The sequence below is a fragment of the Pipistrellus kuhlii genome, unplaced genomic scaffold (assembly GCF_014108245.1).
Source record: "Pipistrellus kuhlii isolate mPipKuh1 unplaced genomic scaffold, mPipKuh1.p scaffold_m20_p_2, whole genome shotgun sequence".
In the NCBI taxonomy this organism is placed as follows: Eukaryota; Metazoa; Chordata; class Mammalia; order Chiroptera; family Vespertilionidae; genus Pipistrellus; species Pipistrellus kuhlii.
The window spans coordinates 71,678,823-71,692,769 of record NW_023425515.1 but is presented as its reverse complement, the minus strand read 5'-3'; the positions used below and the strand labels follow the sequence as shown (position 1 = coordinate 71,692,769).

General features: G+C 35.3%; 1 protein-coding gene across 3 annotated transcripts in view; it reads right to left on the bottom strand.

The window, feature by feature from the left end:
- TBC1D23 (TBC1 domain family member 23) overlaps nt 1-13,947 on the bottom strand; it is a 59,982-nt gene that overhangs the window by 20,493 nt on the left and 25,542 nt on the right. For 2 of the 3 annotated variants that reach the window (XM_036445073.2, XM_036445074.2), the window contains exons 6-13: nt 13,730-13,854; nt 13,582-13,628; nt 12,209-12,312; nt 10,684-10,806; nt 9,213-9,305; nt 5,326-5,496; nt 3,129-3,171; nt 1,545-1,654 (exon numbers count right to left, since the gene is read on the bottom strand). In XM_036445073.2, coding sequence (XP_036300966.1) covers nt 1,545-1,654; nt 3,129-3,171; nt 5,326-5,496; nt 9,213-9,305; nt 10,684-10,806; nt 12,209-12,312; nt 13,582-13,628; nt 13,730-13,854 — 816 coding nt within the window. The remainder of the gene's footprint in view (nt 1-1,544; nt 1,655-3,128; nt 3,172-5,325; nt 5,497-9,212; nt 9,306-10,683; nt 10,807-12,208; nt 12,313-13,581; nt 13,629-13,729; nt 13,855-13,947) is intronic. The other variant, XM_036445075.2, reaches the window with a different exon arrangement.

Here is a 13,947-nt window from a genome sequence, read left to right as displayed (position 1 = left end):
GCACCAATGAGTCCAATTCTTGGTTGGGACACATGCCCTGGTTATGGGTTTGATCTTGAGTTTGTGTGTGTGTAGGAGGCAGCTGATCGGTTTTCATTCTCATATCAATGTTTCTCTCTCCCCCTCTTCCTTTCTGTCTCTCTAAAATCAATAATAAAACAAAAAGCATGCACTTGGGTGAACATTAAGAAAAAGAGAAAATAGCAAGTGTTTATTATCGATAAATAAATGGTGATCTCATATGAAGAACGCTTAGATACCTAAGAGAATCAATTTTAAAACTTAATTCTTAGAGGATCCTTTCCACTGATAATTTCATAATAATTTGCTTTGCCTTACAGAGCTGAAGATAAGCCTCAATTAATACACCTAATGAGTTATAATTCTATAATAACTACTATACCTTACATTCACTTGCATATTTAATCCTCATGTCATCCTTATGAGGAAAGTGCTGTTATTACATCTGTATTGTACAGATGAAGAAACCAGGGCTGGAAAGATCTTACTGAAGACCATGAAGAAAGTAAGTTGTGGAGATAAAACTTGAGCACCTTGGTATGTCATACCTGTATGTCGAAGCTAGTAACCATGACTCTATACTGCAGTTTTCCTTTTATTTCTGTTTTAAAGAATAATCTTAGGTAGGTGAGGACTACTACTTGTTAAGAATATCTATCTATCTATCTATCTATCTCTCTATCTATCTAAGCCAAAGTGACCAAACGACCTGTTGCTATAATATGCACTCAACCCACAGGATCAGGTTCCCTCCTTCCTAGATCAGGCCTGTGGGGATTGGGCGGAAACTGGCTGACATCCCCCAAGGAGTTCCGGATTGTGAGAGGATGCAGACCAGGCCAAGGGACCCCACCAGTGCACGAATCTGTGCACTGGGCCTCTAGTGATTTCCTAACATCTAATTTGACTTACCTGAATTACTGAAAAAGTATAAAAGACTTATTGCCCAAATATTTCCAAAATAGAACAGAAAAATAAATTTATCCAAATAGTAAAATCCTGCAGTAATGTACATCTCAAGAACTAAAATTTAAATATTATGGTCCTGGCAATGGGTTCCAGTCTCCCTCTCTATGACCCATTCTCAAATATGGGTGGACTAAATCTATCCAATATGTCTGTTGTAGGGAGTAGACATGGTATGCAGAAAATGGGATCATCGGTCTCAGTATTATCTTGGCCCAAACTGATTGGGAGATTCCTAGAATAAACTCACTTGAGACTGTCAGTTCATCACAGAACTCAGAATATTTCAGCTGGAGCAGAAAACTGTCACTAGGTGACAACAAACTGCAGTGGGACAGGGAGAAATATGAATTCGGCAGGTAGACCTCCTACACTTCAGGCTAGTTTAACTGTGCGGACCTGCTCCATCGTCTCATTAACTTCACAATAACATCACACTCCTCATTGTATGTGTTTGAAAATTTTACTCTATTTGTTATGGTGGGGTTTACAAATTAAAATCACCTTTCTCCGGACATTTATCTTACTGTGGTGACATATCTGACACATACACTTACATCAACAGAAGAACTGATACTGCTCCTTGAGCCTGAGGTACTAGCAATCCAGTGGCCATATCCATTTTCTGGTCCATCCACATTAATGTCTGCTAAGTGCTGTTGCAATGCTTAAAATAAATGAGAAGAAAAACAAAACCCATCAAATCAACCCCTTTAAGGAAGATCCATTACCAGAGAAGTATAATAAACATGTCATAACTGAATGCAAAAGGATCCACAGACATAATCACAGGTATTTCGTTCTGCACCTCTGAAAAGGAGCAAAGGAGTCCAAGCCACAGAGAGCCTCCCCTTTCTCTTCTCCTTCCTTCCAATGCCCTCTGTACACATATTGCTTTTCTTAACTGATCCTAAGGGTGACAATAACTGTATATATAGGCTTTATATTTTCCTTTTTGGAAGGTAATCTTTCAAGTATTAATAGATGCTTTCAGCAACATTTTCTTATGACACAGAAGATTAATAGAAAACTTATTGTTACACCTGAAACAAATACAAAGTAATATTGAATAATTAAAAATAAAAGAAAATCTACTGTGACTTTTGTTTTACCATAAGGAGATATCAATATTTGCCATAATAATAAAAGCAGTCCAGGCATTAATTGCTATGGAAAGAGAGGTTTTTCTTGGAAAATAAATAATTCATACCTTAAGGCCAAGGCCAATACTTGCTTAACACTTTATTGAAATAATCCCTTTTGTAGATCACTCTATATATGAGCCTCAAAGATAATTACTTTATCAGGCCACGATAAAAGGGAGGTAATCATGATACTTGCTAATGTTATAAAGACCAAGAGAAAACAGGAACTAATCTACCAAAAATTCTAAGTTATGACATAAGATAACGTAATTATCACTTCTTTTTCGTGGTAGGAATAATGAACATCTAGTCTCTTTGCAAGTTTGATGATCACAATACAATACCATTGCCTATACTCACTATACTGTACATTAGTACTGCAGGACTTATTACTAGTTGCAAGTCTGTCCCCTTAAATAACATCTCTTATAAAAAACAAAAATTCTAAATGTTATTATTCTGACCTAATTATTCATAAATTCTCAAATATTTATTTGCCTGCAGAGATTTTGTCAATTATTTTACTAACCTGGATTACCAGATATTAGTCTGCATTTTTGAAAACATCAACATATGGTATTTGTTTTATTCCACTGAGTCATTTTTCTAGCAGCTAATACCTTCTAGTAGTTAAAAATAAAATGAAAACAAAACAAATTTAAAAAGCAAGAGCAGAAAGGGTATACAGATACAGTGGAAAGTATTCCTCCTACTCCTTTCCTAGATCCTATCTACTTCTCCTCTGTAAAGGCAAGTCATGTGGGCAGTCATTCAGTCATTTTAACATATCTATTTAGAGTCTTCCATTATATATTTATCAATTTCCTATTATATTTGTCTATTATCTATGTTCTGCTGGCTTTGTCTTTTCTGAAAATACTGAATGACTGAAGAGAGAAAATACCCATTAACTGACTTAGTTACTACAAATCAACTCTGGTTAATATAATTTCACTGAAAAGTGGTGGCAAACGGATCAATGAATAAAAATCTTACCCATAAATCCTCCACTGGCAATGCTCACATATTCTTTGTTTTTCTGTAATAGAATAAAAAATTTAAATTATTCCAAAATGCAATATTGGAATAATTAAAACTTCTGATAATTCTATAAACATTGAGAAGTATAATATAAGGTTATAAGCTAACATTATGGACTTTGGCACAGAGAAGTAAATACATTTACCTTGTGTATTTTAAGGTCTAGTACTTGGGTGGGAAGAAAGGAACAACTTCATGGTTCTAACAAGACTGTAATTTTATTTGAATTACAGTTCCAATAGTGCAATAAAGGTCAAATGAAAAATAGTTAATGTATTTTTGGGTATAATTAGAGTGTTGTTGTTTTTTAATTTCCAAAATAGTGTGTCCTTTATAAAAAGGAAATATAAAAGCAAATATTCAGAATGAAAAAAAATGACAAAACGTTACCATTTTACAAATAATTTCTCCCCCAACAAATACATGCAAGGAAAAATATTTTGAAAGAGAACTTATAAATCTATAAATTTAAAAAGACTTAAAAAGTTATCATCCAAGTACAATGTTTGGTTTTGGATATTAGGAAAATCAGGGAAACCTGAGCACTAGGTTATTTTTTCTAAAAAATATATTTTATTGATTTTGTACAGAGAGGAAAGGAGAGGGATAGAGAGTTAGAAACATCGATGAGAGAGAATCATCAATCAGCTGCCTCTTGGACACCTCCTACTGGGGATGTGCCCACAACCCAGGTACATGCCCTTGACCGAAATCGAACCCAGAACCTTTCAGTCCGCAGGCTGACGCTCTATCCATTGAGCCAAATCGGTTTTGGCTGAGCACTAGGTTATTTTTTATAATAAAGTCTAATAATGACAATGACAGGTTATATCTGTATAAAGTGTTTATAGGGTTCAATTCTCTGCACTTCTAGATTTGTTTGAAATTATCCATGATAAAAATTGGGGGGGGGGGGTAGATTTCTAAACCACATTAAGAACTTGAATTATAAAAATAGAATTCACAATATTCCAAATTTTGGCGATCTGACAACCCTTACAATTAGCAGTTTATACCAGATCATTTTTAGAATAGGCCAATTAAATTTATAAGTAAAATGAGTTTGAGTCCCTATTTGTTATTCTATATAAGTCTCTAAAATCTTTTCTTTAATAAAGTACAAAGTTATCTTATAGTCTCTCCCCAAATACCTCATTACTTCTCTCATCCTGTCTTTCAAGGATTCTGTCCTCCACAATAATATTTTCAAACCTGATACCCAGGAAAATACAACATGAATAGAAAGGACCCAAATTGAGTGGCTTGTGCAACACCACACCACTGTCTTCCTGATTCCACAGTTAAGGGTTACACAAAGAGGACTTTAATGTATAAAGTACCAAAGAATACCTAATAAACAGCTCTTTTTATAAATAAAGAGCCATAACTGAGTATGGCTTTGCAGAAAAGGGAGGGGAACAGATTGCATAAAGTCAGAAATACAGATTAGTTACGCTGAAGATAATTTATATTCAAACACACAAAAAGAGGTGGCTATAAAAATAGTGAATATATTAAAATGAATTACACAGCTACTATAAATAGTCTTAGGACATGAATAAAGATAAAGATCAACGCAATGGAATAATCCAGAAACAGAAGTTAATGCATAGAAGAATTCAGTATATTAAAATTGTGGTATTTCAAATTGATAACACACCTGGTTAGCTAACTGGAAAAAAATTATTTTTTTTGCTTCCTACCTATTTTTTACACAGAAAATCATTCCAGACAATTAATTCACAACTTAAACAAAAACAGAAACCTGATAAGCATGCAAGAAAATTCTGGGAAAAGACCTTTCTTGGCAAGACACAAAATATACAAGCTGTAAAAAGTAAAAATACAGCCCAGCTGGAGTCGCTCAATGGTTGAGTGTCATGGTTTGATTCCCAGTCAGGGTATATGCCCGAGTTGCGGGCTCAATCCCCAGTAGGGGGCATGCAGGAGTCAGCCAATCAATTATTCTGTCTTATCACTCATGTTTCTAGCTCTCTCCCTCTCCCTTTCTCTCTGAAATAAAAAATGTATTTTTTAAAAAACGAAAAACAGATAAATTTGACAATGTGGATAACAGCACAAAAATGCTTATGAGAATTTCTTAAAGGTGATAGCAATAACAAAGCAAAACTGAAATAATCTGTCAGCATACCTGTAAGAAGTGTGCTAGGACCATGTTCATATACATGTCTTCTTCCTCTCTGCCACTGCCCATGAAACAGAGGTGTTCCCCACCAGCGATGGAGCCAGACTCAATGGACTGCTTCTGTGCTTCCAGCAAGGACTTTACTGACTGTGCAAACTCGGATGGATTCTGGAGCATCTAGACAATTTTAAAAAATTTAAAAACATTGCCCACCCTGTGTTTCACAAACATTTGCAAAACCTGAAATAGTTTTCTAGGGGGCAAAAACACATTTAAATAGCCACCATGAAAACAACAACATCCACATCTCTCAACCCAATAACTCTACTTTAAGTAATCTGTTTTACAGAAATATTTGCACGAGATCATAATGTGTACAGGATATTAACTGCACTGATTATTATAAGACAACTGAAAACAACCAAAATGTACATCAATCAATAAATTATGGTATATCTGTACTATGGACCAAATACAGCCATTAAAAAGAATGTACTTAAGTGGAAAGATCTCTAAGAAACTGTTAAGTGAAAAAACAAATGAACTGTCAAATAAAAAAACAAGTGAAAAAAGCGAACAAGAAATATATAAATACATATTACAGGTCTAGGAGATTAAGCACGCTGTTAATAGTTAACTCTGGAGATTCTCTGAAAATTTTTTGTAATAAATCTTTATTGTTCAGATTATTACAATTGTTCTTCTTTTTTCCCCCATAGCTCCCCTCCACCCGGTTCCCATCCCACCCTCAGCCCTTACCCACCTCGCCTCACTGTCCTCATCAATAGGTGTACAAATTTTGTCCAGTCTCTTCCTGCACCCCCTCATCCTCGCCCCCACCCCCCCAAGAATTGTCAGTCCACTCCCTTTCTATACCCCTGATTCTATTATATTTACTAGTTTATTCTGTTTATCAGATTTTTTTATTTACTTGATTTTTAGATTCACTTGTTGATAGGTATGTATTTGTTGATCATAATTTTTATCTTTACCTTTTTCTTCTTCCTCTTCTTAAAGAATATCTTTCAGATTTCATATAATACTGGTTTGGTGGTGATGACTCCTTTAGCCTTTTCTTATTTGTGAAGCTCTTTATCTGCCCTTTAATTCTGGATGATAGTTTTGCTGGGTAGAGTAATCTTGGTTGTAGGTTTTTGCTATTCATCATTTTGAATATTTCTTGCCACTCCCTTCTGGCCTGCATAGTTTCTGTTGAAAAATCAGCTGACAGTCGTATGGGTGCTCCCTTGTAGGTAACTATTTTTCTCTTGCTACTTTTAATATTCTCTCTGTCTTTTGCTCTTGGCATTTTAGTTATGATGTGTCTTGGTGTGGTCCTCTTTGGATTCCTTTTGTTTGGGGTTCTCTGTGCTTCCTGGACTTGCAAGTCTATTTCTTTCACCAGGTGGGGGAAATTTTCAGTCATTATTTCTTCAAATAAATTTTTAATATTTGCTTTTTGTCTTCTTCTGGCACCCCCATAATTCTGATGTTGGTATGCTTGAATTTGTCCAAGAGGTTCATTATACTATCTTCACATTTTTGGATTATCTTCTCTTCTTGCTTCTCCAGAGGAGTGTCCTTTGCCTCTTTGTATTTCAAATCTTTGACTTGATTCTTGCATTCCTCTGTATAATACTTATTTCAGTCAGTGTATGCTTAATTTCTAGTTGGTCCTATTTTTTTTATAAATATATTTTATTGATTTTTTTTACAGAGAGGAAGGGAGAGAGAGAGCTAGAAACATCAATGAGAGAGAAACACTGACCAGCTGCCTCCTGCACACCCTCTACCGGGGATGTGCCTGCAACCAATGTACATGCCCTTGACCGGAATCGAATCTGGGACCCTTCAGTCTGCAGACCGACACTCTACCACTGAGCCAAACCAGTTCGGCTAGTTGGTCCTTTTTCATATCCTCGAGGGTTTCGTTAAATTTATCGGCTTTTTCTAGAAAATTCTTGAAAAACCTTATAACCGTGGTTTTGAACTCTATATCCAGTATTTTGCTTTCCTCCTTCTTTCATTTGTGATCTTTTTCTTTGTCTCCACATGATAGAGTGGCTTTGTGTGCTAGGTGTCATATAGGGCCCAGCGGCTCAGCCTCCCCAGTTACTTGGACACTCTTGGTGCACCCCTTTGTGGGCTGTGTGCACAGTCTTGTTGTAGTTAAGCCTTGATTGTTGTTGGTATCACTGGGAGGAATTGACCTCCAGGCCAATTGGCTTGAGGATCAGCTGTATCTACATCGGGAGAACGGTGCTGGAGACATCCTTATGAGACAAGACTTGCAAAAGCCTCTGTGCTCAGCTTGGCTGAGGCAGAGTCTCAGGGTGGAGCAGACAGCATTGGCTTCCTGTCAGCCCTGCCATAATAGTCTCCTGTGTCTCAGTGTCCCGTTGTAATCGCTGCAAGCACCTCTGAAAGAAAGCCACCCTCGAGTTCCGCCCGCTGCCAGACAGTCCAGTTTCTCCCCGAATGAGTATGGGTCTGCAGAGTATTGTCTGAAACTGGAGTTCAGTGCAACCAGGAGCTTTTGTCTCCCTCCCGCTTGAGAAAGCCAGCTGCATACTCAGTTGCCCACCAAGCGTGCCTTTGGCAGTTCCTGAGTCTCACTGTGCTTTTCTCTTTCCTGACAGTCTAGTTTCACCCTGTATGAGTCTGGGTCCCCAGAGTCTCGCCTGGAACTGGAGTTAAGTGAAGTTGGGAGCTTTTGTCTCCCTCCCACTTGAGAAAGCCAGCCACGCACTCAGTTGTCTGTCCTTTCCGCACATGCGTATTTCAGTACCTCTACCTCTTACAGCTCCTCTGAGCCTCAGTGTGCTTTTCTCTTTCCTTTTTGTTGTAGAATTTCCACTCAGCCAGCCTTCCTGTGGTTCTGGATGATGTCTGTTTTGTCTTTTAGTTGTAGTTTGGAAATTTTTGTGTGAGGCAGCAGTTTAGGTGTTTACCTATGCTATCATCTTGATTTCTCTGAGATTCTCTGATATTTATTTTTAATTCAAGTATTTGTGAATCACTTAAGTAAATTTTAAAACCATCTAAGTTTTCCTGCTCTAATCAAGGAAGAGAAAGGCACAGAGTTCACTTTCAGGATACAAACAAGCTAAGATAGACTTTTTCACCTACAGCACCCAAAACTCTCGGAATTGTTTTCTCTTCATTTTCCAGGAGTTTCCTCTCAACACCACCTAAGCCTTTCTACATGCTCTTTGTCTTAGCATCAATTTTTTCAGACATGCTGGGAAGAGGGCAGACTGCACTATCAGCAAAAGTGTTTATTGCTCTTTTCATCTTCTCTATCCCCGAGGCTCCAATAACCTCGTTAACGGCTTAAATGACATCAGTACCAAGTCTACCAACTGCTAAGCATCTCTGACAATATTTAACTATTTACCTCATCTATTTCTTCAATTCAAGTGACCAGAGGATAGAAATTTTAACAACTTAACACCTATATGCCGAGATACTACCCTTATTAAGTATTAGTTTATTATGTACATAGTATTCATGTCAGATAAAAAGGCTTATAATAAAAGCTTTTAAAATAATTACACAATTATAAAAGAGCTAATATTTACAGAGTAGTTACTAGGTGCAAGGCACTATGCTAAGTGCTATATCAGGTAGCTTGTAGTAAGAAGTTTAGAATTTATTGACTTAACAATGGTAAGCAATAATAAGCCATAGTAAACAATGTTTTCATCTATCCTTTAGGATGCCAAAAGGGTGTCCTGAGTGAAAAGGCAATCCAAGAGCAATTTTTATCATAAGGACAGAAACTCCCTCCTTAAGCAGAATAAAAAACATCCCTAAATTAGATACATATATTTATAAATTAAAGAAAAAAGATTTTTGTTAATTAAAATAAATTAATAAGCATTTATACTCACCAGATCTGAATCTAAGTGGAAAGCAGTTGATAAATGTCCAGCATTATACTGTTCTGCAGGACGGCAATCCACCACAAAGAACCGGACTCCTTCCTAAGAAAGAAACAATTTTTTGATGTACTGTAATTTGCCGTAAGAGTTATATTTTAGACAATACTAATAACCAAAGGAGGGGGAACAAGTTTATAAAAAAAATTGATCTCACATAGATCAGGATGACCCAATCAATACAGATACAAGAAAATTACCTCAAGATCCTAAAAAATTATATTCATTTTAAACATTAACATAAATTTTGTATATACTGTTCTTGACCAGATAGTCTTAAAATATGTAACAGGAAAATGTCAGTTTGAATTATAAAACTAATTATAATATATTGGAATTTAATTTTTTTAATGTGTATCATGTTTAACAATTTTCAAAAAACCATATAGTTACAAATATAGATCTAGATACAATTCCTGTTTCTGCAAATAAATCCAGAAACTTATCAACAATTCAATTCACATAAGAAATAAATGTTTTTGTTGGGTGAGGGGAAGTATTACAATTGCAGTTTGAACTGAGGAAGTTCATATGGGTCTCATTAAACTATATTACATATTTTCATTTGTTTTTTAATAATAGTTCTAATAAGAAAAATATGTGAATTACTTGTTTTAAAAAGATCTATTGTCAAAGGCATTTTCCCATGTTTATTCCTCTTTCCTCTTTGGAAATACATCCCACATTCCAAATACACACTTCCATGGGTAAATGTTGCAATACTATAGTAATAGTTCTTCAAGTCTCCTTTGTTAGATGCTTTATGGCATTTAACTTTGAAATTTAATTAGTTGTGTAGCAACCCAGACTTTAACTGTTAAATGCTAAATTCACTATGTTAAGTACTTTATACACCATTCAGTTGCTTTGCTAAAATGAAAAAGGTTTAACAGTTTACAAAAATTGGTGTAAAAAATAATCAGCTGTTGAAAATTAAAATAACACCAATACTGGCAGTTTAAAAATGACCATCTGGACAGAAGATTTAGCACATTAATCACCAAAGAAAGCAAAATAGCTACATTTTTGTAGTAGATTAATTTTGGGAAATCATCAAACAGGGAGGAAATACCGGTTCCTTGTATTTAAAGGGACAGTCTTGCCCTAGCCAGTTTGGCTCAGTGGATAGAGCATCGACCTGCAGACCAAAGGGTCCCGGGTTCAATTCTGGTCAAGGGCATGTACCTTGGTTGCAGGTTCCTCCCTGGCCCAGGCTTTGATCTGGGCTCATGCAGGAGGCAACCAATTGATGTATTTCTCTCACATGGATGTTTCTCTCTGTCTTTCCCTCTCTCTTACACTTTCCCAAAAAATCAATGGAAAAATATTCTCGGGAGAGGATTAACAACAACAACAACAAAATAATAATAATAAAAATAAAAAATAAAAGGGACAGTCCTCTGATAGGGCTTTCTTTACTTACCCCCTGCAGCTGATTTGCTTGAAGGATCTCTGAGACTGAGATGGCCAGACAAAGAGCCTGACTCAGATCTGCCTCATCATCCTTAATTCCCAACAAAGTACTACCAAATAGATGGTGATTATCCTGTTTGAAGAGAAAATTTAAAAATACCATAAAGGAAAAACAAAATAAAAATTTCTTTCTAAAATACTCTTAATATACCAGGGTAAGAGCTAAAATAATTATATAATATCCTTGAGACATGTAATTTTTAAAACTTAATATATCATCTCAAATCTTATAAGCTAAAAGCTACAAACTCCCTGTCAGAGTTCACACAAAATAAAAAAAATGAAATAACACATTCTTTAAATTGTTTTCCAAACTATCACCTATAGCTGAATACTAAATTTTAAAATTGGTTACTCACAACTTTTCATATTTTGATACAATAAAAACAAATATATGGTATAAATGAATTGCATAAATGAAGACACTGAATACACAGTACAGTCTGCTCTAATTAGCCAATGCTAGTGCAGATCATTTACTATGTCTGAATAAAAGCTGTTCCTCTTAAGAGAATGAAAAGTATAAAACTTCTTTTCATCCAGCATCCTAAATCACTATCCCATAATCTGACTACACAACATTTTGAGAACTAAGGAGATTTATATGAGGCAATTATAAAATAGCTGAAATTAGTCCCTAGAAACAAAACAAATCTCTTTTTTAATTAGTTAAAAAAAAAAGTTCTTAAAAGGTTTCCCTTAACTGCCTTCTGAAACATGCTATACTGAACATAATCTCATCTTGATGTTTCAGTGACATGATAACTACCAACTAGCAATTATTATGGTACAATGTGTTTAAAAAAATAGGCACTTAATGCTCTCATTGGCACCTGAGGTCACAGACAAACCTGTGTGCCATAATAGTTGTTAAAGTACTTCTCTGCCTCCTTCACCATTAGCTTTTGCTTCCTGGAGTTTTACTTTCTAGGAGCTCACACCACTTATGCTTCTAATCTGGTGTCCTTTCTCTTGAAAGCACCTATCTGGTCTGAGAAAGATTCCAGGTTTTTATAAGGCTAAGTGATCCTTTTCTGCTTACAAGACCGCTCTGCATCAGTAAAGTGCAAAGCTGAATTCCAGATAAAGAAAGCATAGTTATACATATGGCCCCATCAGATTTTGTGTGTGTGTGTGTGTGTGTGTGTGTGTGTGTGTGTGTTTTTAGATTTTTGTAATACAATTTTTATAAGAGAGAACTAATTTAAGAAATATAGTCAATATTCTAATGATCAGAAATAACTAATAATCAGAGTATAGTAGGGTAATTATAGCACATCTGTATACTATCTTTTTTAATCTGTGTGTTCTCCATTAGAGAGAGTATTTATAGTATAAAATCACACAAAGTGTAACACATAAAAAGACAGAAAAGAAAACCAATCTCGAGTTACTTAACTAAAATGGATAATGTAAACAATAAAACAATGTACAAAATGTGAAGTAGTGAATAGTTTGTAATTTCCTGTTTATACCTTTCTAAATGAAGCTGGTGTTTTACTGCAATAATACTGAGCCAGAGAGAAAAGGTCTTCTATATCTTCTAGATTCAAACTGGATGGAGTTTTTTCCAAGAACTCTGAAATAGGAGTATAGAGATAACAACATTTAAAAAATTCTTTGTGAAGAATATAACAAACATTATTTAGTATCAAAGCTGGAATGTGCTCAACATAATAAAAATTATATAAATGGAATCTCAACAGTGATGCCTGTAAAACTGTTTGGGGAGAAGTGTATTTCTCCAAAGGAGCTGAAACTATTAATGCAATTTTGTTAGTGAATGATGCTGTCAGGCAATCAAATCAAATTCATTAGCCTTGATCAGAATACTGTAATTTATTTATTTAACAAACACCGCGTAAGGGCCAGGGTATGTGAAATAAAAATGACTAAGAAATAATACCTGACTTAAGGAAGTTTGTCTTGTGTAAGAATGTTAAAAAAAAAAATCTTTAAAATGTTAACAAGATAAACACTGTAATACAGATAGCACAAAGTGCTAGGCAATATATAAAGGAAAATAACAAATCTGTTGTGTTAGAGTGGGTGAGAAGAACCCAAAAGGAGAACCAAGGTTTCACAATGTAGATACATTGAAAGCAGAGTATTGAAAAGTAAACTGAGGAAGAATGAAGGGGGCTGGAAGAGAAGGGGGAGGAGAGAAGGAAAGAGAGAGAGAGGGAGACAAGAGAGGAAGACAAGGAGGGAGATAGGAAGAGAAGAAAGGAGGGAGAAAAAGAGGAGGAAGAAAGGGACAGGAGGGGAGGACATGAATTTTATTTGAACAAGGAAATCAAAGAAACAGTATATGGAAAGGAATGAAAGAACATGAATGAATGAATGAATGAGGATAGCAAAACTAGGGAAAATAGTCTAACATTTGTAGCTGAAGAATAAGGAAGAGTTGAATAGAACTTTAGAGCTTTTCTAGACTAGTCCCCTAAATTTATAGCTGAGGAAACTGAGTTTGATAAAACTAAGTGATACTAAGCGAAATAAGCCAGCCTGAGAAAGGTAAATATCATGATCTCACTCATTTGTAGACTATAATGAGCAAAAACTTGATGAAAAAAAATAGATCCAGAGACATAGAAGCATCAAACAGACTGTCCAACCTATGAGGGAAGGCGGAGGGTGGAAAGGACTTGTTTGCATACATATGAGCATAACCAATGGACACAGACAGTGGGGGGGGGCGAGGGCATGTGCTGGGGGCTGGTAGGGGAGAGAGGTCAATAGGGGAAAAGGGAGACTCATGTAATACTTTACAATAAAGAACTTAAATTAAAAATAAAAATAAATAAAACTAAGTGACATGAAATTATCTACATTAAATTCTACTTACGGATAACTTCTTCTTTGCTGTCAGACTCCTGTGCTAAAATAACTTCTCTGTAAAAAAAAAAAAAAAAAAAAAAAAGTCACATGAGTTCAATGTTAAAAGACCACCCTGAGACCAGACAACAGAAAAATCTAACCCACTTGATACTTACTTTGCATTAACAAGGATTATTAACATTAAAAAATAAATAAAAAATGGATCTGCTTGTTGTAGATATCCATCCCATAATGCCTCTGTGACTTCAATGGAACAGTAACATGCAAAAAGGCTTCCAAGCTGTAACCAGAAAATGAATGATGAACATAAGCAATCAGAAATGACTTGTTCTTTTAAAAATATTAAACAAATGCATAAATAACTCTAAATCAA